Source organism: Penicillium cinerascens (assembly GCF_028974065.1).
Source record: "Penicillium cinerascens strain IBT 15544 chromosome Unknown contig_24_segment0_segment0, whole genome shotgun sequence".
Taxonomy (NCBI): domain Eukaryota; kingdom Fungi; phylum Ascomycota; class Eurotiomycetes; order Eurotiales; family Aspergillaceae; genus Penicillium; species Penicillium cinerascens.
In genome coordinates this window covers 2141638-2164531 of record NW_026695290.1, presented here as the reverse complement: position 1 = coordinate 2164531, position 22894 = coordinate 2141638, and the positions used below count along the sequence as shown (strand labels likewise).

General features: G+C 53.2%; 7 protein-coding genes across 7 annotated transcripts; 4 read left to right on the top strand and 3 right to left on the bottom strand.

Moving 5' to 3' along the window:
- Nucleotides 1–599: 599 nt before the first annotated feature.
- N7498_003916 (putative glycosyl hydrolase) lies at nt 600–2267 on the top strand (the record flags this gene model as incomplete). The annotated part of the gene is made up of 1 exon (XM_058450978.1): nt 600–2267. The coding sequence occupies one exon, from the start codon at nt 600–602 to the stop codon at nt 2265–2267; it is 1668 nt and encodes a 555-aa protein (XP_058310440.1).
- Nucleotides 2268–5817: 3550 nt separating this feature from the next.
- N7498_003915 (short coiled-coil protein) lies at nt 5818–6378 on the top strand (the record flags this gene model as incomplete). The annotated part of the gene is made up of 2 exons (XM_058450977.1): nt 5818–6137; nt 6195–6378. The coding sequence occupies 2 exons, from the start codon at nt 5818–5820 to the stop codon at nt 6376–6378; spliced, it is 504 nt and encodes a 167-aa protein (XP_058310439.1).
- A 4312-nt stretch (nt 6379–10690) lies between these two features.
- On the bottom strand, nt 10691–11658 carry artA (14-3-3 adaptor artA; the record flags this gene model as incomplete). The annotated part of the gene is made up of 4 exons (XM_058450976.1): nt 10691–10798; nt 10861–10931; nt 10988–11536; nt 11598–11658. 4 exons carry the CDS (start codon nt 11656–11658, stop codon nt 10691–10693), a joined length of 789 nt encoding a protein of 262 aa, XP_058310438.1.
- A 1366-nt stretch (nt 11659–13024) lies between these two features.
- Nucleotides 13025–13567, top strand: N7498_003913 (uncharacterized protein; the record flags this gene model as incomplete). The annotated part of the gene is made up of 4 exons (XM_058450975.1): nt 13025–13161; nt 13295–13360; nt 13414–13479; nt 13534–13567. The coding sequence occupies 4 exons, from the start codon at nt 13025–13027 to the stop codon at nt 13565–13567; spliced, it is 303 nt and encodes a 100-aa protein (XP_058310437.1).
- A 625-nt stretch (nt 13568–14192) lies between these two features.
- N7498_003912 (putative nucleoporin Nsp1) lies at nt 14193–16322 on the bottom strand (the record flags this gene model as incomplete). The annotated part of the gene is made up of 3 exons (XM_058450974.1): nt 14193–14402; nt 14460–14583; nt 14641–16322. 3 exons carry the CDS (start codon nt 16320–16322, stop codon nt 14193–14195), a joined length of 2016 nt encoding a protein of 671 aa, XP_058310436.1.
- Nucleotides 16323–16744: 422 nt separating this feature from the next.
- On the top strand, nt 16745–18493 carry N7498_003911 (uncharacterized protein; the record flags this gene model as incomplete). Its single annotated transcript, XM_058450973.1, has 3 exons — nt 16745–16832; nt 16903–17741; nt 17792–18493. 3 exons carry the CDS (start codon nt 16745–16747, stop codon nt 18491–18493), a joined length of 1629 nt encoding a protein of 542 aa, XP_058310435.1.
- Nucleotides 18494–18916: 423 nt separating this feature from the next.
- Nucleotides 18917–22168, bottom strand: N7498_003910 (MIZ zinc finger domain protein; the record flags this gene model as incomplete). The annotated part of the gene is made up of 1 exon (XM_058450972.1): nt 18917–22168. The coding sequence occupies one exon, from the start codon at nt 22166–22168 to the stop codon at nt 18917–18919; it is 3252 nt and encodes a 1083-aa protein (XP_058310434.1).
- Nucleotides 22169–22894: the final 726 nt, after the last annotated feature.

Below are 22894 nucleotides of genomic sequence, written 5' to 3'. Positions count from 1 at the left end.
CTCTAGGTCCTCCGTGGTTGGAGCCGCCCTACTTTTCCTGTTACACACCTTTTGGTAAATGGAGGGCATACTATCTGTCGAAACACATTGTTACATCCTCTTATGTTCTGAAATCTGTAGGAGGCTAATGTGTACCGAAATAAGCTTAGGTCTGTCCGAGCGTAGTCCTGGAACCCTTACGGAGTGCATCACGCGCCTCCCATGTGGCGTGCGGTTGCCAACGCACCATTACTCGTGATGCACACCGAGTTTGGTTTACGAAGCCATCTGTTGAGCATTTGCTCGCGTGCCCTCAGCAAGTACCTCTCATCCCCATGGAATATCTCCAACTGTCCCGGTGGGGTCTGGGGGTGACTAAGCCAAGACTCGGCCCCAGCCAAACGTTTCCCCGCATCGGGGCGCATCCCCAGTCTCGTGCTCTCGTTCCTTGTGCCCCTGGTGTTGTTGTATTCTTATAGAGGAGGAGGGGCTCAGCGCTGAATTTCCAAAGTTCCGGCAGGATGAACAGGATGGCTTCCCAATCCACGTCCGGGGCCCTTGCAGGGTTGTCCCTGCGTCGATATATCGTTCTTTCTCTATTCTTCCTTCTCTTTGCGCCCATGAGCAACGCGCTGGTGTACCCGCCCCAGCAACCTATCCGAGAGGATGCCTCTGCTGTTAAGAGTCCTCTAAGCGCTTTGATTGATTTCTCAAACGATGACGAAGTCGGAGAGAGCTATGCGCCTGAGCCCTTGACCTGGTCCTCGGCCTTTGAGACGCAACAGCACCTGCTCACTGCGTTGCGGGTGATGCAAGACGAGTATTTCGTACTATGGATGGGCACATGGCCGACCAGCATCGATTGGACCGCCGCTGTCTTGGGAACGCATGTCGCCGCGACACTATCTTCCTTTACCTCCAGCCCATTTGGACTCGACAAGGGAGACCAATCACACGAGGCATCTTTTGCTGCGTTTGAGAACACTGTCAATTACTTCTTCAGTCATACTACAACCTTCTACTTTGGCGAGGATGCTTTCAGTCTCAGGAATCAGGCCTACGACGATATGCTTTGGGTCGTGTTGGACTGGCTGGAGAACATCAAGTTTCAAGACCTGCACTCGGATCTGCATTATGCTTCTGCCAACTCGTCCAACAAGACCTCGGGCGAAGGATGGTACGGCACGCAGTTCCGTAACTCGGCTGCACACCGAGCACGCATCTTCTGGGAGCTCGCCTCGGCTGGGTGGGACAAGACTCTCTGCAACGGCGGGATGATTTGGAACCCGACTCTGGTTCCGTACAAAAACGCCATCACAAACGAGCTGTACATCTCCGCGAGCATTGCGATGTACCTGTATTTCCCAGGTGACCCCATTGACGCGCCGTTCGTCTCCAATTCGGCAGGCACTGCACCCAAGAAGGAGAAACCGCACAACACGACGCATTTGAAGGCAGCCGTTGATGCATATGCATGGCTAAAGAACTCGAACATGACTGGTATTTACGGACTCTACGCCGACGGCTTTCATATCAGCGGCTGGCAAGGGTCCTCGAACCCTGGATCGCGCAAATGCGATGTGCTCAACAAGATGATCTTCACCTACAACCAGGGAGTCGTTCTCAGCGGGCTGAGAGGACTCTGGCTAGCCATTGGCTCACAGGCCTACCTAGACGACGGTCATGAACTGATCGGAAGGATCCTGCGCGCCACGGGATGGCCGCAGGTCTCGTCGAACAAGTGGACCGGCCTGGGACGTGGCGGAGTGATGGAAGACACATGCGATTCCCACGCGAGCTGCTCGCAGGATGGACAAACCTTCAAGGGCATCTTTTTCCACCACCTGACGGAATTTTGTCGGCCGTTGCAGCCGCAGGAGGAGTCGTTCCTCGGCGGCGAAAAAGCGCCAGATGTTGTCGGTGACTGGGATGAAGTGTACAGTCAGCATCTCAAGAGATGCCATGCCTATGGGCCTTGGATCAAGCACAATGCGCAGGCGGCGCTTATTACCCGTGACGACAAGGGCAAGTTCGGCATGTGGTGGGGACTTCCTTTCAACCGGGCACCGGTCTCGGATGAGATTGTGAATAGCAGCACTCTCCCTGATGGTGCTGTCGACTATATTAACGATGAGCCCACTGTGGATGTGGATGTTGACGCCTCGGGCCCAGTTGTGCCCCGGGATTTCAATGACCGTGGGCGTGGCCGTACCGTCGAGACGCAGTCTGGCGGTGTTGCCGTGCTGAGAGCTCTGCTGCAGTGGCAAACCTATGATGAACTCTTATGAAATTGACGTTGGTGTACTGGGTTCTGGGATTCGGATTTTTGTTTATCATTAGCGTCTTAAAGCATTTGTACAGTATACAACCAAATCATTGGACATGATCATTACGGGCGTGCCACCGTTAAGAAGTGCCTAGGACACCTGTTCGTACAATTTCCGTGCCTCGTACCCTTGCCCATTTTCTGATCGTAGACCCCAGAACAAAACCGCGGCACCACAGAAAATAACCTCCTATCCACCCTGCCCACCACCGCCCGTGCATGGAGACACCATCGGCCCTAGTTTCACATCGGACATGGATCGACCCCAGCGGAGCCAAACCCCGTCAGAAAGTTTCTCGCTCCACAGAAGCTATGGAATCGCCAAAGCAGGGAACCAAGCCGAAAAAAACAAGATCAGTCGAACAGGATTGCCCCGTGGATCTGCGGGTGAGATAGTGATCGCCGTCCAAGGCATTGTCTGTCGTGATCGGCTTTCGTTTAACAAAACCCCGAGAGACAGGGTCAAGATTGAACCGAACTCTGAAATTGATTTATCAAGTGACATGACTACCGGGTAACGTTCACTTAGGATTGAGCATTCAGTCAGTGACTTGTCAGACCCAATCTATGCAAACGATCTACGCATGTTAGACTCCAACAGGGCGGCCCAAGATCCTTGATCATCTACAACCTGAAACGAGGATGACATTGACAGCTGCGACGTGGAGGTAAAGTAAAAGTAAACGATATTTCCCGCAAACGTGCGGGACAGCGGACCGCATGCGTTGGGATTTCAGATGCCCACGCTGTTACCACCGAGGAAACACCCGCAAGGTACCGAGAAAGGTACTTCTGTCCACTACACTCTACGGTGGACCAAATCAGGCAGCACAGCACCCAAAAAAACAAGCTAACGAGATCGCCTATCGGACGTCCATCGCGCTATTGGACGTTAGGACCGTTTCGAGGGCAATATGTAGAAATATCGACAAGGGTAATGTGTGGTTGAGTCCCACTTCCCAGAAAGCAACGAACAATTGCACGATCACCGATTGGTTCGTAACGGGAAATAAACCCGCGCCAGAAAAATGCAGCCAGTGAGCAACACAAACCCACCCGCACTAACCCAACCCTCGCGCGCCATCCGCCTGCGTTAGCCCGCTGTAACGGAAACGCGTTCGTACCGAAAGGGGTTGCAAGCGAATCAACGTTGCAGATCGACAGGGTGCCATTATCAAAGCTCCCATGAGGGACTCCGGGTGGATTGTAAGGTGGAACCCAAAGTGCAGACCGAAGGAAATCGCAGTCACACGCCCCTCCGGGCGTCCGAGCGTTCAACGCATCTGACTCCCGGGGGGGTTTTTCCAGGAACGACACTGGTTCGTTGGGTCCCAGTCGATATTTCGTCGGTCTTTCGGATCCGACATTTTCGATACAACTTCCTCGTCACCCTGTTCGAAAAAGCAAACAGCCACGCGAAACGCGAAACGTGGACGTCGGACCGCGCTCCCCGGAACAGGTGTGCAAATGATGGAGTGCCGCCGGCAGTTCTGATTCGAGGTAGTGCAGCCACTTTGGGCTCCGACAAGCCACAGCCGGTACGGGACCCATGGCACTCGTCGTCGGGTCCGGTCCCTTGGGTTAAACCCGGCCCTGGTGAGTCTTGGGAGAGGAGTTTGAGGCGACGGGTGAATTGAGACTAGTCTGAACTTGGGACCCGTCACTATACTGTTTGCCTATCTGGGTAGGTAGATTTGAGATCTGTACAAACCCTACCGGTCCTGCCATTACTCCGAGCATCTTCCACGGCTCTCGAGACTTTTCACCCGACAGTGAAGCGACTCGCGCCCACGGAGATCGGCGGCTGCGTTGACCTTGCGTGGTTTCACCTCCTTTTTGTCGGAACCCGGCCCGTCAAATGATAGCCCGTCGAACCCGCGGCCCACGGGAATGGAGATCGTCCCAGCGTCTACTCCGTACCGGGCGGACATTGGTTATTAGTCCTGTCGGCAACAGGATCATGGGGACGTCGTAACCGTAACCGAGTAGGGAGCATCATGCCGTATGGAGTCCAGCTGCGGAGAATGGCGAGAGAGTGGTGTCTGTCGTTGTAGTCTGTATACTGTCGGTAGGCAGCATACTACTGTACTAACCGTACTAACTGCACTAACTCTACTAACTGTACTAATCGCCGTGTTTGGCAGCCGAGGACAGAATGTGATTTACGGAAATGTATCGTGTATTCCCCGAGGGTCGCGAGGACACAGAACATGCGGAAGATCGGTGTGATATCTCCAGGCGTTATCCCTTGAGTGCTTTGCCACTCCCATACCACCGATGTCATCGGAGTATCCCGCCCCTATAGCGAACCCTTCGTACACGCCGTGAAGAAAGCCAGTCAAATGGCGTCATCCCCACCCTTTGCGGCTCGATCGACATTGCATAGCGCGGCCCCCTCCCCTGAAATGATGGGAGCTTCCCCATACCACCAACCCCTTGGACGGAGTAGTCGGTTGTACTGCGTTTCCGTGAATCTCGAATCGGATTGCATTTCATCGTGTCCGTGATGAAAGTAGACGACGAGAAATAGCCGGGTAAACGTAAAGGGGCAGGTGAATACGTGTTCATCAAAGTTCGGGAAAAACTCAGTCGGTTTCTGCCACCGATGTGGACCCATCGGGGCCATCTACGATTGGGCAAGTGGGAGCGGAGCCCGCAGCCAGTTAAGAACAGGGCGACGGACCCGATTGCGGTGGGACGAGCGGTGTACTGTACGGAGTACTCTTCTCTTCCTCTTTCCCTGGGTAGGGAAAGGGGCAACGAGAGGGAAGACGCCAGTCCTAAACCCCGTGAACTAAACTGCCTATCGCTTGCCCTCGGTCGAAAAAACAAATGAATCAAAAATCAGAAATCAGAAATTGATTCTCACCGAATTCTCCAACTTGGAGGGGGACGATCACCTCACACCCAAGGGACAAAGGGCCTCTCCACCTACTCAAAAGGTGTAGAGATCAGAGTGTAGGTACCGGTACCGGTACCGCTGGAGTTTACAATACCCAGCAGTGCCTGGATACATTACCGCGTGGCCCCCCCCCCCCCCTCCTCCCTAGTCCACTCTACCGTACCGTCAGTACGTGTAACATCGAATACACCACGCCCCCTTCTTCCCTTATCGAGCACCCTTCCGCTTTCTCTCCGGCTCGAATTCTTCTCTTTCACCTTCACCGTCTTCGTCAATCTAACACCACCATTCGACCTCCAACCCTCCCACGCTCTCTTACCTGCATAACGAACCCACAGCTTGTATCTCGTGTCGCCCCAACCACTGCACGCCTGTGGTCCCGATTTCCACGTCCCATTTCATCTTTCGAGTCCCCCACCCGACCCCGGTAGCTACCTCAAGCGTAACACAGATTTCTCGTCTGGGGTCCATCGCTAGGGGTAGACCGTGGTCGTTCATCGTTCGTTTCCGATCACGTCCAAAAAATATCATAAAGAGGAATCGTACACGCCGCCACGCTGGACCTCGCCAAATCCTCCCTTTTCGACCGTGTCTTTGGCGAACCACCCTTATGGCCTCTGATACAGAGATGAATGAAGCTTCACCCGTGCCTACCCTGCCGCAACCCAACGACGGTGGCCGCATGCATATGTCATCCCTGTCCTCATCTTCATCCATATCCGACGCCGAAACTGAACGCCGGGGTCGCTCCGAACGCCCGCGTATGGCGAGCCGCAAACCTTCCGCATCAATACTTGTCCCCCGGGACCACCCCGAAATTGAAATCGAGGAGGAGGAGTTTCCTCCCGACGACGCCCGCGCCATGAGTCCGCGTCGTAATTCTGCTGATTTGGAGCGATTGGGCAAGGAGGCCCGCCAGACTCTTCAAGAGTGAGTCTCGTCCTGACTGCATGTTCTCCAGATTCCGCTAACGTTGAGATCAAACAGGCAAGCCAAGGCTCTCCAATCCTCTCTCCAGGCCCTCGCCGAGCGCATTGACGCGGTCAAGTCGGATCACGACAAGTTGGAAAACGAGAACAAGATCCTCCAGGACTACATCGGTGGCCTCACACGCAATATGACCAAGAGCGAAATGACTCGCAGTACCAAGGCTCGGAAAGCGCAGAAATAGCTCCGCCCTCCTCGCAGGGATGGACGTCGCAGGACGGCGGGAGGTGTTGCTCCGGTCCTGCGACTTGACTACAATAGCAGCTTGGGAGCCGCCGGTCGCGACCTATGCCGATGATTCTTGATTCTCTTCTCACCTACGACAACCGCCCCGCCGTCATACACCCGGTCTTTTTTGTCCACCGTAATGGATCGGACTCCGATGACAACGTTTGTCCAGACTACCGGAAGGACCGGGTCTGAAACCGGGTCTGAAACGATACCGCTAGAGCCTCGTATCGGTTAGAGGGCGAACGGTTGTCGCCACTTCTACACTTCTCTCTCTTTCTCTCGGCTACCCGACCGGCTCGAGTAGCCACATCACATCTTTCACTCGTCCAAGCCAACTCACCGACTCCTCCTTGTGCACCGGAAGGTAACCGTCGAACTATGACGGTCGTCAGAAGTGCTTATTTACTCAAGGGGGGTAAAGGATAGTCCGTGACATCATTGCATACCTCGGGTTCGTCAAGTGGTCCGCCACCTGAAACTTGGCGGTGTCTTCCATGATCATCCGCCGTACGATTCACGGTTGAGCAACACCAAAAATATCAAGTATCAATTCTACCACGGAACCACCTACTCTTCAACATTTGTCGATATCACCGGCCTCCCATCCACCCTGATCCCTTCCCGATATCATTTTACCTCATTTGGCGTTTGTTTTGTTTTGTTTTTTTTTATCTCCCACGGCGGCTCTTTGTGGACATGTTTCACCTTGTACTTTTTCTTGTTTTATCATCGGATGCATAGCACCTTGGGCGTTTCGGGGACTGGGACTAGAACTCGATTTGATTGAATGACTCACCGGAGCCCGCAACAGGAAATGTTTTCGTCGTCATTGGCATTGCACGGTCATGGTCATGGTCAACAGCAGGACGGCGTGGTGGAAATCATCTTAGGGGGTCCATTTCGGAGCAGTCCATGATTCTTTTTCTGACCATCGCCCTTCGGGGCTTGTACATTTTCCACTTCTCTTGCATTTCCCTACTTTTCTGTTTACTTTTTATTTTTTATTTTCATTTCTCTGATGGACTGGCCCTGCAGAAAACGATCTTCTGCTTTATTTTTTCTTTGCGACTCTGTTTCTGCTCTTGCTCTGCCATACCCAGGAAACGTGCATGTCTCAAGTCCCCGCTTTGTTTCTTCCGCCTGATACCTCCTCTGTCTAGCTTGCATGGCTGGTAGCGTGGTGGTTTCAACCATAGCAATGGAAAATCGTTCAAAATGATAGCTTTCGATGTCTCTCTCGTATTGCAGTGGCGTTGGTCCCGGGTTCTCCGGATGACTTGGTGACTCAGTTCTGTATTATCCATAGTCCTATGTACAATCTTTCGTAAAATCTTTCAAGCAATTTCGGAGTCATCTCTCAGTCCGGGGGACTAGTTACTAGTTAGAAGCCAGCCTAGATAGGAAATAGAGGCATTTGAATTGCGCGTATAGCATGAGGCTAAAGGAACTAAAGCATTGTATCATCGCTTAGTACCGGGGGCTTAGAAAGTCATGTCTCAGATTCGTTGCATTCGCCACCGTCCGTACCAATCGGTAACCCAGCTTCAACGAATTACCCCGCCACCCGTTTTTGCTTGGAAATTACTGTAGCAATGGTGGAATCATGCAACACAAGCCATTGAGTCGTTGCCCGTGGATGGGAACTTTGATCTAGCTTGACACAGACAGAGCTCCCTTAGTCTGGCGGATTGCTGAGCCCCGCGGCTTCCTTTGGCTGCCTTACTTATATACCGTGCACCTTTCACTACGTCAATGGCTGAACTTTACATAGATATGCATATCTACACCGCTGAGCTTCATTTATTGCCATATGTATTGTGGAACGTACTTATGGTACATATGCGAACTGATGCGCGGTCGAATGGAACAAGCAAGGAGGGATCCAAAAAACCAGGGAGCCTGATTTCAAGGATAAGATGGATGTTAGGAAAATAATAAGATTTCTGAATGTTTTCGTCTTCTGGTACTTTTGTCTCCTTGCTAATGCTCATTTGCTTTTCCTCTTCCCCTGCCAAAACATCAGCCAACTATCACATGTCGTCTCCAGCTACTTTCCTTGCCTAAGTTTTTTGCTGAAGCTGATCCTTGAATAATACTATTTATTCCCCCTGGTTTAGTATATTTACCCCTGCTATAGAGATAATTATAGTCCCTATTTTCGTCGTTCCATCATCCATCCGCTACTTCCTGCATATCTCCACTCCACCTCTTCCAAACCCAAAGCTCTTCACATGCAATTGACGACCAAAATACCTAGCCCATGTCCCACAGAGCAACACATGCAACACAATAACTCTTTTAATTCAACAGATACAGCAGCCTTGCCCGCTAGGCAACTGTCTTCCTAAATATCCCGAGGTCTCTGGAGCCCAGCTAGCTGGATCTTCACCTCACCCATCATTATCTCACATCACCTCACATCAACTTGCCGCCAGAGTCAAGATCACACAACCCCCCATCGAGATCATCCTTACCATCACCATCTCCCCCACAGGTATCATAGGCACCCAAGGAATCAGTGACAACACCTTCCACCCACGATGAATCTGCGATCAACCAGGCCATGAAGGAGGGTGTATTCCTTGCAAAATTGGCTAGAGTTACCAGCCTATGCCATTTCACCAGACTGACACCCCGCTGGCCCTACTTATTCTGTCCTTGCTTGTACTGATTCAGACAATGCCAACGATTGACCTTGACCTGTCGCCGTCAATTCACATCAGAACCTTTGTTTGACTGCGAACTGTACCGCAACGTCTATTTACGAGTGATTGTCATGTTACAAAAAGCCATCATCAAGTTTATCGCTATTCGGCGTGACACGGCCTCAAAGCCTCTTCGTCAGACATTTGTTTATACAGCTCGTGTTCTCGAGAATACCCAGGAGACCTCGGAAAAACCAGGCCGATATCCTCTTGGAAGACAGGCGGTGTTATTCCGTGCCCACTCGAAGAAAAAAAAAACATCGTCGGAGATACTGACACTCGCATCTCTACTAGAGCTCTGTAGAGCGTCCAGCATGGAATGAGTTGCTTGAATACCTTGCTCCCAGATGACTGCATTTCCGGGCACTGTATCTGTGACTTGTGGAGCTTGCCACCATTTGAACCTACTTATGGTAAATCAAGTTCATCATGGACACTACCGGAGCTGGCGTCCCTGGTTATATCTGGCATGAGGCCGTTCGCTGTGTCACCTACATCGTGGGTCGTCGAAGCCCTGCAGACACCGAATCACCAGAAGTGGTGTGACCTGCTTGATCACCTCGCTCAGGGTCCTGCAGTGGCTACGTTCCTTAGAATCTGGTATACAAATGCTGTCCACATCTCAGCAGAGAAACGAGTCAAGTCGGCCGGGATGGCCTCTTGGATACGAGGAAGAGAATGGTCACTTCTAAAGAATTTATGATCCAAAGACCACCGAAGTATCACTGGCGCCGAGATTTTATCTTCTGCGGGAATGCCGCAGATGCATCACCGTCTTAGACGTGATTGAAGAACTATTATTCTGGGTATGAGGCCATGGGAAACGGTTTGAAGAAACTACAAATAAAGGTAGATAGACCCCATAGGAGGGGGAAGGACTACTAAGAATTATTCGGCTCACTCCGGATATCTCTCCATGCTATTGGATTTACGACTACGGAGGCTACCCACCAGGATCAAAAGAATAGTTTGCTCTTTAACCCATATCTAGCGAGAATCCAACGCCACATGGCACAGATACGTATCAGAAAGAAGAGAAGAGAGGAAACAAGCCAGATCGGGGATCGGTACGAGGCCCTCATTGTAGTCCTGATAAGGAACTGATTTAAAAAATGGAAGATTCTCTGTCCGGGTGTATGTGTTTGGGGGGGGGGGGGGGGGGGAGTTTGGAGAGTGCGCGCAAAGGGGACTCTTTAGGGGTAGTTGAGAGGCACGTAGACAAATAAACAAGGAGAATGACAGAAAAACGAAAAGGGGCGGGACACGCTCTCCCCGGGCGCAGAGAAACGGCACCGATAGTCGGCGCAAGCAAAAAGGTCGAAGCAATGAAAGAGCTCAGAGCATTGGAACAAAAATTTCGTCATTCTCTACCATCCTTAGGCCGTGAGGCCCCCAGACGGTGATAACGAGGATTCGGAGCAATGCGCCTTACAGTCCTTGTGCCTCAACATCCGCTCGCACACCTGGCACAGGGGGGAACCCGTTGCGCAACTCTCGGCTGTTTCCCATCTACCCAGAGGACGTGGGTCCATCATCAAGATCTTTTTAAAAATTCTCTCTTTACTGCTCAGCGGGCTTGTCAGCCTCGGCAGGAGTGGCCTCATCCTTCTTCTCGGCGGGGGCGCTGCCCTCGGCGGAGGGCTCGGCCTCAGACGAGGTCCAGAGGGTCTGAAAACAAGGAAAAGCGGTTAGACGGGCAAGTCATAGATAAGATACAGGGATTGACGTACCAGGTTGTCCCGGAGGAGCTGCATGATCAGGGTGGAGTCCTTGTAGCTCTCCTCGCTCAGGGTGTCAAGCTCTGTATTCTCAGTTAGTTCGTGTTCGCAAGACAAAACGGAACAGGCGTAAACTGACCAGCAATGGCATCGTCAAAGGCAAGCTTGGCCAGGTGGCAGGCCTGGTCGGGGGAGTTCAAGATTTCGTAGTAGAAGACCGAGAAGTTCAGGGCCAGGCCGAGACGGATGGGGTGGGTGGGCGCAAGCTCGGTGGAGGCAACCTCAGTGGCGGCCTTGTAGGCCTCGAGGGAGGCATCGGCGGCACCCTTGCGGCGGTCGCCAATGGCGAACTCGGCGAGGTAACGGTGGTAGTCACCCTTCATCTTGTGGTAGAAGACCTTGGACTCGCCGCTCTGGGCAGACTTGATGAGGTGCTGGTCGAGGACCTCCAGGATATCGTCACAGATCTTGGCGAGCTCGGCCTCGATCTTTTGGCGGTACTCCTTAATCAGGGTAACCTGACCCTCGTTGCCCTTGGACTCTTCCTTCTGCTCGATCGAGGTGACGATTCTCCAGGACGCACGGCGGGCACCAATGACGTTCTTGTAGGCGACAGAGAGAAGATTCCGCTCCTCAACGGTGAGTTCAACGTCGGCCGAGGCGACGACCTTCATGTTCTCGACCATCTCTGCGATTTCTGTGTCAACAGCTGAACTTGATCAGGAGGGACAATGAGATCTAGGGCGAACCTTCATAGCGCTCAGCCTGCTCAGCGAGCTTGGCGAGGTAGACGGCGTCTTCGTGACCCATGGTGAAAGTTTCTAAAATTCATCAATTTCTGTCAGCTTTACACTTGCTCGAACGGATGATTCTGGAGATGGGTTTGAAGGTGAGGGTGAGGGTGAGGGTGAGGGTGGAGATCACGCCATCGACATCATCGCCAGCGACCGGGGAGGGGTAGACACGGCCGTCATCATCACCACCCAAAGGATTCCCATTTGTGTCCCGAGAGGTTACAACACCAAGGATCCTCGATCTGATCTGTCCTCTGTAGTGAAGATCATGATGATCATTGTTGCTGACGACGGTCGCCGCCCTCCCGTGGCTGAGCGTGTTTCGGGGGAAGGAGGGAAGGATCACAGCGTAGCGGTCGCGGGTCCCGCCAAAGTAAACAAGGGAACAATGGCTAGTAGTTTTAACCACGAGGCGAGGCGATGTTCAAGATGGAAAAGAGTTTTTTTTTTAACTTCCCCTCAAAACTCCCCCAAGTTCAACCCCATTGTGGATGTGTGTTGTGTGCAGGTAGTTGCAGGGGCAAGGGTCGTAGGAGAAAGGGGAGGGACAAATTGAACAGGAAGCGACAAAACTCACCTAAATTTGAGAAAGAGGGAGGTGTGAAGGAAGAGAAAGCGATGGGAACAGGATGTGGAGAGAAGGGGGAAGTTGAGAGAGAGAAGGAGAGAGGAGAAGGAGGGGGGAAACACAGAAGGCGGTGTTGTTGGGATTTACCGCACCTGAACAAACCCTTCTCTGATCTACACTTTCTATTTTTCTTTTCTTATGCATTTAATATGCTCTACTGTCTGTTCCTTTATTCATTCCCTTTGTATCGTCGTCTCATCTGTCTGTTCTCATCTCTATCTTCCCCTCTCCCTCATCTTCTGTGTGGTTCGGTGGGCCTCCCATCGTCATCCCCCATCCCGCACCCGCCAATCGCCCAACTTGCGCCTCATTCTTTCCCTCACCTTTGACCTGTCCAAGGCAGACTACCCGGCTCGTTACCTGTGCCAAAGCCCTATCCACAGTGGTCACACAGTCCAAGCCCTGGGCCTGACCCCCGAGAGGCTGTGCTCACCACTCCATTGAGGTTGACCACATGGCCCGTAAATTGTATAATATAGTCATCGTAGAAAGCGAGTGATCCAAAGCCCCTCATGATCTGCCACTCGAGTCGAATAAGAGCGCGTCGACTTATCGCAGAGATTTCCCTGATTCCTCAGGCCGGAATCACATTATATAAGCAGCACATGATCCATCCCAGACCCGGATCCAGGACCACATGACTTGTCTTGGCACGTGTCGTCATGCCATGCCCTGTCAGTTTCCCGGAGCTTCCAGGGTTCCTCTTCTGACTCCCTTCTCGTAACCAATCCCTTCATTACAATCTTCATCCAAAATGCTTCGCCAATCCATCGCTCGCCCTCTCCTGTCCGCTAACCGGGTCTTGTCCCAGCGGGCATTCTCCGTTGCCGTCCCCCGCATGGGTGAGGGTGATACCGGCGCTCCTCGCTCTGGATCTGGTGGTTCTTCTGGGTGCGTGACCCCTCCCCTCCCCCCCTGTGTCGCCTTCTGCTCTCCAAGCCGTATCGTGCCCACAGTCACGACAGCACAGCAGAACTACATTGCCCCAACTCCATGACATCATCAATTGCTGACCAGGCCGCAGCGATTCCTTTACGAAGCGCGAAGCTGCCCAGGAAGCTCTTTACATCCGTGAAAAGGAACTGGAGAAGTGAGTCATTGATTATCTATAAGTGGAACTAGCAACTAATGTGGGTTGGACAGGCTGCACCAGCTCAAGAAGAAGATCACCGCTCAGCGCGAACACCTCGATGACCTGGAGGCGCACATGTATGTTCCAACACCGTGACCTTCAATGGGAATAGGAATACTAATTTCTTCCAGTAACACCTTGACCAAGGAGCAAGGGAAGCAGTAAGCCTTGTGCGCGTCTTTTTCCTTCACGCCCTGAGAGCTTCGAATGGCTTTGTACCAATACCTCTCCCCTCTCAAACCTTGCTTTAGAAGGTCAATATCACGAGCAACTTGTGTCTAGATAAGACAGACATCAATAGCATACCAGCAGTCTTACGGTCCAATTTCCATACCATGGGCATCGTCTCGGGCAGTCGATAGGGTAGCTAGTGTTGGGGAAGCCCGCATCAATCACAGAAAAGGTAAACGTAGAAGATTCATCAAGGGAATATCGACCAGTTGAATCAAATGTACAGTAGTGCAAGTCTATTGGACCGGTTCTTGTAACCGACAGAGCTTCGTTCAACATATGTCACTGCTCGAAACAACACCAAGGACGACTGAAAACTCTACTATTTTTGAAATTTCGCCTTTCTCCTAGCCTGGGGAGCCAAATCAAACCAATGCCGGAGATGTACATAAAACACAGCGCTGTTCCAGGATGCCATACATCCAAAAGGGCTGGGCCCTAGACCGGCGAATACGCAGTAACCGCAGTTCTAACCAGAAGAAACAATCCTTTCCCATTGAGTGACTTGGCAGTTGAGTACCGCCAATTAAGTTCATTAAACGTCCATCCATGTCCCCATTTACCGACGGCCCATGTACGAACGGTAGAAATCATCCGCGGCGTTTCCTCCGCCCATGCTAGGGCTATTGTATCCATATCCGATACGAGAAGAAATCGACTGGCCGTGCTTTTGGGCGGCGGCAACCTTGGCTTGCAGCTCGGAGGTGCCCTGGTCGATGACCTGCAGTTGGGACAGGTGCGAGTTGAGAATGCGGACAATCTGGGAGATCTTTTGGAAATGTGAGTATAGGGCTAAGTCGATAGTATGGGATAGAAGTTTGCTTACTGGTTCGTCTGCGCGGTTGGTCTTGCTCAGGGTTGCTGAAGCACCGTTTACCTCCTCGATCATGCTGGTAAGATCCTTGCCCATCTCGTCCAGACGCTCTGAGAGCTTCTCGGCCAGTTTGTATCTGCCAAGCGAGTTAGTCTATCAGCGAGTGTTCGAGTGAGTTAGAGTGATAACTTACGTTCTCTCGCGCTCCTGGTCCGGTCCCTGAAGGGTCTCGCCAGGGCCCAATTGCTTGGATACCATCTCGTCGACCTCCCGCTCATAACGGTCGAGCCACGAGCTCAGTTCCTCCTGCTGACCCTCGACCGAGGTCAATTGGCGCTCAACCTCCTGAGTGGCACGCTCGGCATCGACGGTGCTGCCATATAGCTTCTGAACCTTGGTTCCATTTTCCACCAGCATACGATCCCATTCAGCAACCTTTTCTGCTTGTTCGCGGAAGTCCTTCTGGTACTTGGTCAGATCAGTAGCCCATCGGGTGATGATCTCATCCATCGTCTTGTTCTTCAGACGAGATTGGGCCGGGGGCGCGGGGCCGGTTGTCGATTGCCCAAGAGCCGAAGGAGCCGCACCACCACCGGCGCTGGCAGTGGCAGTTGTGGCCGGGGCAGCTGTAGTAGTGGTTGTGCCGGCCGTGGAAGGAGCAGTGCCAGATTGAGTCGAAGGTGTAGAAGTAGCCGGCTTGTTAAACAAGCTCAGCCCGGAAGCTGCAGGCTGGGTGGCCGGCGGAGCTGCAGAGGTAGCCGCAGTTCCCGGGGTGCTGCTCGCAGTGGTTTTAGCACCACCCAGGCTTGGGAACAGACCGCCAGCCGGAGCCGCTCCCGGAGTAGTCGACGGGGCAGTCGAGAATGTGGCACCTTGGGAAGGGAAAAGAGACTTCTGAGGAGTAGCAGTCGAGGCTGCAGGAGCCGTCAAAGGAGACTGGGGGGTTGTAGGGGTGGTGGAAGAAGCACCGAGAGAGGGGAATGCAGGCTTCGTGGCGGCATCGCCGCCAGCAGAAGGGGCTTTGAAAAGAGAGGAGCCAGCCTGTGGCGGTTGACCACCAGCGGCGGCTCCGAAGAGCGGCTTAGGAGCGCTGCTCGCAGTTGTGGTCGGGTTGGTGGGTTCAGCCGGCTTGTTTGCGCCACCGAAAAGGCCGCCAGCGCCCCCAGTAGCGGGTGTCGTAGACTGGGGTGCTCCGAAAAGAGGCTTTGAGGCACCAGATGAAGCGCCGGAACCGAATAGGCCCCCGGAGGGTTGCGGTTGAGTGGTAGATGTTGTAGTAGATGATGGAGCTGCGGAGGAGGTCGGTGTGGTAGAAGAACCGGCATTCATCCCGCCAAAGAGGCTACCGGCCGGCTTAGATGCAGGAGGAGGGCCAGCGGGGGTGGTTGAGGTGTTACCAAACAGAGATCCACCCGCGGGGCCTGGGGTAGTTGACGGAGCTGCACCGAACAAGCTGCCGCCGGCAGGCTTGCTAGCGGCTCCTCCGAACATTCCACCGGCAGTGGGCTGAGCAGGCGTGGTCGATCCGGAGGTCTGCATGCTGCCAAACGAAGGATTAGACTGGGCGCCACTGCCAGCCTGGCCACCAAAGCTGAAGCCAGAGTTGCCGCCGCTGGGGGCATTGGCACCGCCGGCATTACCAAACATCGAGCCGCCTTGGCCAGCCTGGCTAGCCTGGCCGCCGGCAGAGCTGGCACCGAAAAGCGAAGGAGACGCAGCTCCGCTGGTGGACGAAGCTCCTACATTTCCGAACAAGCCACCGCCGGACCCAGTATTCGAGTTGTTCTGGTTGGAGCCGAAGGCAGCGCCGGATGTGCCAAAAAGACTTCCACTGGATGTTCCGCTGGAAGCGGGAGTGCCGAAAGAGAACGACATGACGGTGTGTCGCGATCGAGGGAATCGGCGAGCTTGGGTGAAAAAGAAGACGGAGAGACGGCCAGCGAACGATGCAAGGACGGGAGATCCTGCAGAAGGGATCACGGGATCCGACTGGGTAACGCGACCTCAAAATGAATCGAATTGAGCTCCCGAGATCGAAAGGTGAGGGAAAGAGCTCGTGGAAGGTGAAGCAACAATAATCGGCAGGAGTTTCAGCAAGTTACGCGCTTTTGGCAGCCTGACCCTTCGGGCACAGTATTCACGCCTGAGGCATTCAGGCACGCGCGGTCTGGACTCGAGTCGATCGCAGCCAACGACGTCGTCGCTCGCACTACACACGGCCTGCATGATATATTTCCTTCTTCCTCCTCGTCCTTCCCCCTTTCTCCCATGTTCCAGCCTTGAATACACCAACCAACATGTCGGAGGCGACTCCCGATGCGTCCACCCATCTTGAACCCCCCAGCAAGACCACTGAGAAAGAGGACCCAGGAGCTGAGGACACGGGTATGCCTTTGAAACCTCACCGTGAGAACTGTTTACTTCAAATACTAAGCAATTTATTCTGCTCGTATAGCTTCCAACAGCGATGATGAGCACTTCTCAGACGCCAGCGAAGGCCATCTCAATGCACAATCAAACCTCCAAACCGGCGGCACGTCCCCTGTCCCACGAACTCGAGTAGAACGGGTCGACAGCAGCCCACAACACGGCGAAGTGCCCGGCACTGCTGCATATGAAATGAGAGGGCAGGATGCAGTCCCCGACGAGATCGAAGTCCTCCCAGAAAGTGCTGAGGATGCACAGACCAAGGACACTTCGTCCGCGGGGTCGCAGGACCGACCCTTGACCCCGGGCGATTCGTCAATTCCACGGACAGTGGTCGAAAAAGTCAATCCAGAGTCTCCCAGCCATGGTGAGGTTCCAGGAACAGGGGCATATGAGAAGCGTCAAGCAGATGCCGTGCCTGACCTCGTCAGGACGGCCGGTGACCTTGATGACGCTCAACCTCCTTCATTTGTGGATGATGGATCTCCAGAAACCAACATACCAGACCAGGAGATTCCAGAAACAAAAGTTTCCCAAATAGAAACTATGCCCACTGAGGAAGAGCTGCCACCACATCCAAAAGCTCATCAAAGCTCGCCGAGCGATGCAATGCCCGATACTCTGGAAACAGTACCGGACGTTTCAACACCTGAGGAGTCCTTGTCGCAAGACACTGCGGAAGAAGACGACGATGACCAAGAGGCTGGAGATGAATTTGATGAATTTGTCGAAGAGCAAGATGATATGGGAGATGACGATTTTGGGGATTTTGATGATGGCTTCCAAGAGCCTGGCGACGACCTTGCTGAGGAAGCTTCCATGGGTGACAGCATGACACCTCAGCAACCTCTTGCACCACCCTCTGTTGTGAGTGCCTCTATTTACTACATCTTTTTCACAGCTGCTAACACTGCTAGCCTCCTCTTACCAACTTCGACGACTTCAAATCCACCTCCGAACTTCTCACAGCCCTCCAGGACACCCTCGACATCCTTCTTCCCGCCTCTCAAGACCTCGACTCCCTCCCACCAGTCGAGCCAATCCCGGACTCATCTGCAATCTTCAGCACGGAGCGCTCGCTCTCCCTCTGGTCTCAGCTCGTCGCCCCACCCCCCCTCCAACCACAGAACTGGGTCAAGTCCCGCATTCGCCGACTGTTCCTCGTCTCCCTCGGCGTCCCAGTCGACCTCGACGAGATTCTCCCGGCATCCAAGCAAAAGAAGCTCATTCTCCCGTCAATCGACATCGACGGAACAACAACACCAAACCGCAATCGTGCCCCAAAAGAAGGCGAGGGCGAGAGCGAAAACACCCAAAACACAACCACGGCAGGGCTGGCCCCTACACGCACCAAGACCACTCGCCGCGGTGCACCCCCACCCCCAGAACTGGACCTTTCAGCCGTCCGCCGCTTGTGCGCAACCACAGACGCTGCGCTCAGCGGCTTGACAGACACAGAGCTGAAAGAACATGTCCAAGAGGTGGAACAGGTCACGCTGCGTGCCAGTGAACTGTTGGAGTACTGGCTTAAGCGGCGTGATGGATTGGTTAGCGAAAAGGAGGCCTTTGAAGGGGTTATTGAGAACCTTGTCAGTCATGTCCGTCGGGTGAGAAAGTAAGCCTTTCCCTGCGGTACCATCATCTTATATACCATACTATACCTGTATTATCTAATGTCGAAGGTGGAGACGACCTCCACTGAATGAGCATGATGTTTTTGCTTGGAAATTTGTGTCGAAGATCGCGCTTGTTTAAGAGTTTTAAATAGAGCCGGATTAGACGGAAGTTACTCAAATAAGAACTATTTTTCATTATGAACTGGTCTCTCCTGGAGAAAGATAGATGAAGATGTTCAAGAGAAGGAAACGCCGACGCTTTTCTGGCTATGAATATCCGCATTGAATGAACGAAGAGAACTGGGTATCTTTATTTTGCAATGCGCGCAAATAAAATCAGGTGTACAAGGTAAGAGGTAGAAGAGCAAGCTCGAAGTTAATCTTGTAATGAAGCAGCAAAGATGGAAGGCTGGCTGGGAGGTAGCTTTAGTCCAGCTCAATCACAACTGGCTCGACGGACTGCGAGGCAGTTCTTCTGGCGGGAGAACTTGCGAGAGAACATCCATCGTGCTTGGTACGTGTTGCATCCGATCCCGCCTCCGCGTCGGCTGCTTTGCGCTTGCCCGTTGCAGGGAGTGAAGACCTGTCCGCCCTCGGGCTGCGTGTGGCAGTAGGCGAATTTTCACGCACGGCCTGGACAGTCCAGGTACCGTCTGCTTTGACTTGGATGGCCTGTGCGCCTTCCAGTTCGTTGGTGGCAACAAGATAGTCGCGTACCGCGGTGAAATACTTGTCCACGCGCAGCAGCTGAGGGCGTGCGTCGGCGTTGCAGATTGGGCATCGCCAATTGTCGTTCATCGGTGCTGGACCAGAGTCATTCTTGCGAGTCTTGATGAAGGTCTCATGGTCGAAACACTCTAAATGGTCGCAGTGCTCGGAACGAACGGGAGATTTGAAGATTTGTGCCATGAAAGGATCGATGAGACTGATTTTCAGGCTGTCGGTCACGATAGCCAGGTCATCGCTGTCCGCTGACGGGACGAGACGTTTCTGAATACTCATGCGGGTCTCTTCTGCCGACCTGATGCCTACAAGATCTCGCACTTGCTCGAACTTGCCGACCTCCATTGCCTCGATAGCAACAGCATACTTGAAACCCTTACACTCATCCGGCCCAAGCAGAAAGTGGATCATTATGGTGTTATTGCCCGGTCGAAGGTGCTTGGAGATATCCAAGGGGATGTCTTTTCCGTTGTGAGCTCTTCGGCGGACGTACATTTCCGTTCCGTTGACAAAGATGTAAAGCACACTGGGCCAAACACCATTTTTCGTCGGCCAGAAACGCCCCAGGTTTTCTTGTTCGGGAGGAGGGAAGGCATTGCACCGCAAGCGAATTACATTGCAACCCGGTTGAATTGTTTGAATGGAACGTCTTCCGTCACTTCGTTCCTGCAGACACGGAAGCCTCTGACACTCTGTTTCTGAGAGAGAGAACTGCAAGTCGTAGCGGAGCTCTTTCGGGTCAATGAGTTGCGGCGGCAGCACGAAACCACCAAGGTGTTGGAACAATTCTAGCTCAACCCACTCCCCGTTCGGCCTAAACTCGCCTAGTTTCTTGATTGGATCGCGAAGATCAGCTTGATGCAACGCCATATGCGTTGGATTTGGGTGCACCACATGCGGAAGCCGATAGTCAAGAGAAGGAAAGAAGGGCACACTAAGCTGAGATCGAGAGCTTGGATTTTGTGGGTTCCCTGTGGCTGAAGAGGAGACTTGCTGTGGTGGGATGGTCCGTTGTCCTCCTAAGTGAGTACGAGGGCTTTGCGTCGACGAGCCCTGACGTGGATCATTACCAGGAGGCCCGGGAGGGAGCTGCTGATAAGGTTGAGTTGGCATCTGGCCGTTCCAAGGAGAGTGGGCGGGTGGCGGTGGTTGCGGCGATGATTGCGATGAATGTGAAGTGAGGGAGGGAGAGTTGGAAGGCACCGATGCTTGAGCAGGCTGCTGCATCTGCGCCTGAGGAGAACTTTGCACCAGACCCTGGTGAGCCGTTCTCATAGGACCGTAATATCCCGGTTGACCCTGGCTTTGAGGTGGGTGCTGTATCTGCATGGGATTGTACTGCACCCACCGCCCTGGATACCAAACACGGGGTGAGTTCTGGCCAGATTGTGGATTCGAGTGAATGGAGCCCACAGGGCTGCCTACAGCAGATTGCGTACCGCTCCTAGGCAACCCGGCAACACGATTGGGTACATCCGGGGACATGGAAGACGATGGAGCAGAAAAGGTCGGCTGTGAGATGGGAACTGTCAACGGCACTGATCGTGGTCTTAACAGGATCTTCTTGTATGCTTGCATCACGGTCGATTCCCGGCCCTGCAAACTTGCGTGAAGATCTTGCCGAAATAACGGAATCAGCATTTCCACTGTATCAGGATCATAAAGATGTCGGCATGTGGACACAAAGATGACAGTCATGAGTACGGGCGAAGTCGTGTTTAAAAAACTTCTTAACTCGCTCACCATCAGTGGGTAGCCACGGCGATAGGCCACCTCGTCAAGACGGGTCTTGAGGTCGGCGAAATGCGTTGCCATCCGCGAGAGGCAGAGACAAATTGCCTGAATGGTCGAACGATACCACGCCTGGTGCTTCAAATCTTCGAAATTCTGTGGAAATCTAGCAAATTTCCGGACCATTGGCTCGGACATGTTCGTGTTGGGTTCTATAAGCTCTTGTAGCCGTACCATGCCTTCCTGGCAGATTTTTTCACTAAGCTCAGGGAATTCAGACGGGGACCTGTTGTCGAGAGACTGTCGACAGTATACCTGGTGGAGGACCAGATAGAGGATATCTTTATATTTGCACGCATCCTCTAAAAGATCGAATCTGGGTCCAGTGAGTGGCGAGGGACATCCTCGCGGTTCTTTTTTGAGATGCGCCAAGCTCGCGGACCATTGTGCCCAGGTTTTATCGCCTGCTATGGTTAGGCCTGAAGGCTGGGAACCGGGTTGTGACGGTTGAGGCCGTGGGAGCGCATTTTCAGGTGCATTTCCTTGTCCAACCGTGGGGATCGATGGACTTTGACCAGGTGTTTGTTCCGTCACCGGAGACTGAACCGGGAGGCCACTTGTGAGGGGTGGAAGCGGTAACCTTGGATCCGCATTTTGTTCACACGGAGGCGTGGCCGTTGTTATCAACATGTCTTGGTGAGGTACTGTCGCTGGCTGACTTGGGGGCACCGCATTTTGGCCGCTAGGTCCGCTTTGTCCGCTTTGCCTGTTTGGGGGCACAGCAACGGGTGGTCCGTCCGGCGCCGGGAAATCGACGTCGCAGGGGCGATTATGCGCCACGACGTGGCTCGGGTGGGAGTTGGTACTGGGTACCGGTGAAGGAAGAGCCGTTGGTGTATCGGGTTTGTTGGCCAAAGAAGCAGAGGGTTGTAAAGTCGGCCCCGATGTTAAAGTCACCCCCGGTGTCACGGGGGAAACCAACGCGGCTTCCTGTGGGCCTGGGTTGGACAATGATGTATTCCGCGGCCTTGAATCAGCGAGAGGAACCTCAGCGACAGCGAGCACGGGCTGAGCATCGCGGATTTGAGGGCAATCGGGCCCTGGAAGGCTGGCGCCGGGCATCCAGGCCCTCCTCGCACCACCGAGGAACAGGCTCGCGGTGGAATTGGATTCTTCAATGTGATCGACGCTCGGGCGTGATCTCCGAGATCTGGGAGAGACCATCGCAAACCCACATCTCTGGCGCTTGGTGTCCGCGAAGGTTCAGAATTTTAAACAAGTGGCGATGTTTGCTCGGACAAAGAAAAGCTTCATATCCCCGCGATAAAGTACAAGTGGCCCCATCAACCCGTCTTCGCGCGTCCTATAAGATAAATGGAAAGGTCCCGATTCTGCTACAGGTCCTTTTGGGAGTTTGTCTGTTTCGAAATGAAAGCATCATCAAGACGGGTACATGCCCAATGGCGCATGCATTGGCGCCGCTGCAGGTACCTGGTACAAGACACGTCTGCACCGCTTGATTTGCTGCTGCAGACGCTTAGAAAGTCTACTTCGGTGAGCAGTCGAGATCGTCGACATCTTATTGACTGTATTTTGGACCGGTGTAGATGGCAGGATCACACTGCAGTAAACAAAAGTACCGAAATACCATATGATTGTCCTAGTTACAGTTACAGGTACGCTGGACATCGTCCCATGAATGTATCTTACCACCGGCCGCATTCATCCTTCGGATGCAGAAACGTGCTACATCCATAACGTCCACAAACGGATCAATAATAACCAAATAACCCACTAGCCACAACTATATTCCTCCCCGTTGATTCTACGATTCTATCCCCTGTATACGACTTCCAGTGGTGCAACCCTCAGCCGCTCGACATTGCAATTTCCCAGACGAACCGTGGGTACGCAGTGTCCAGATCCCTTGGGAGAATTTTGAGAACCTGA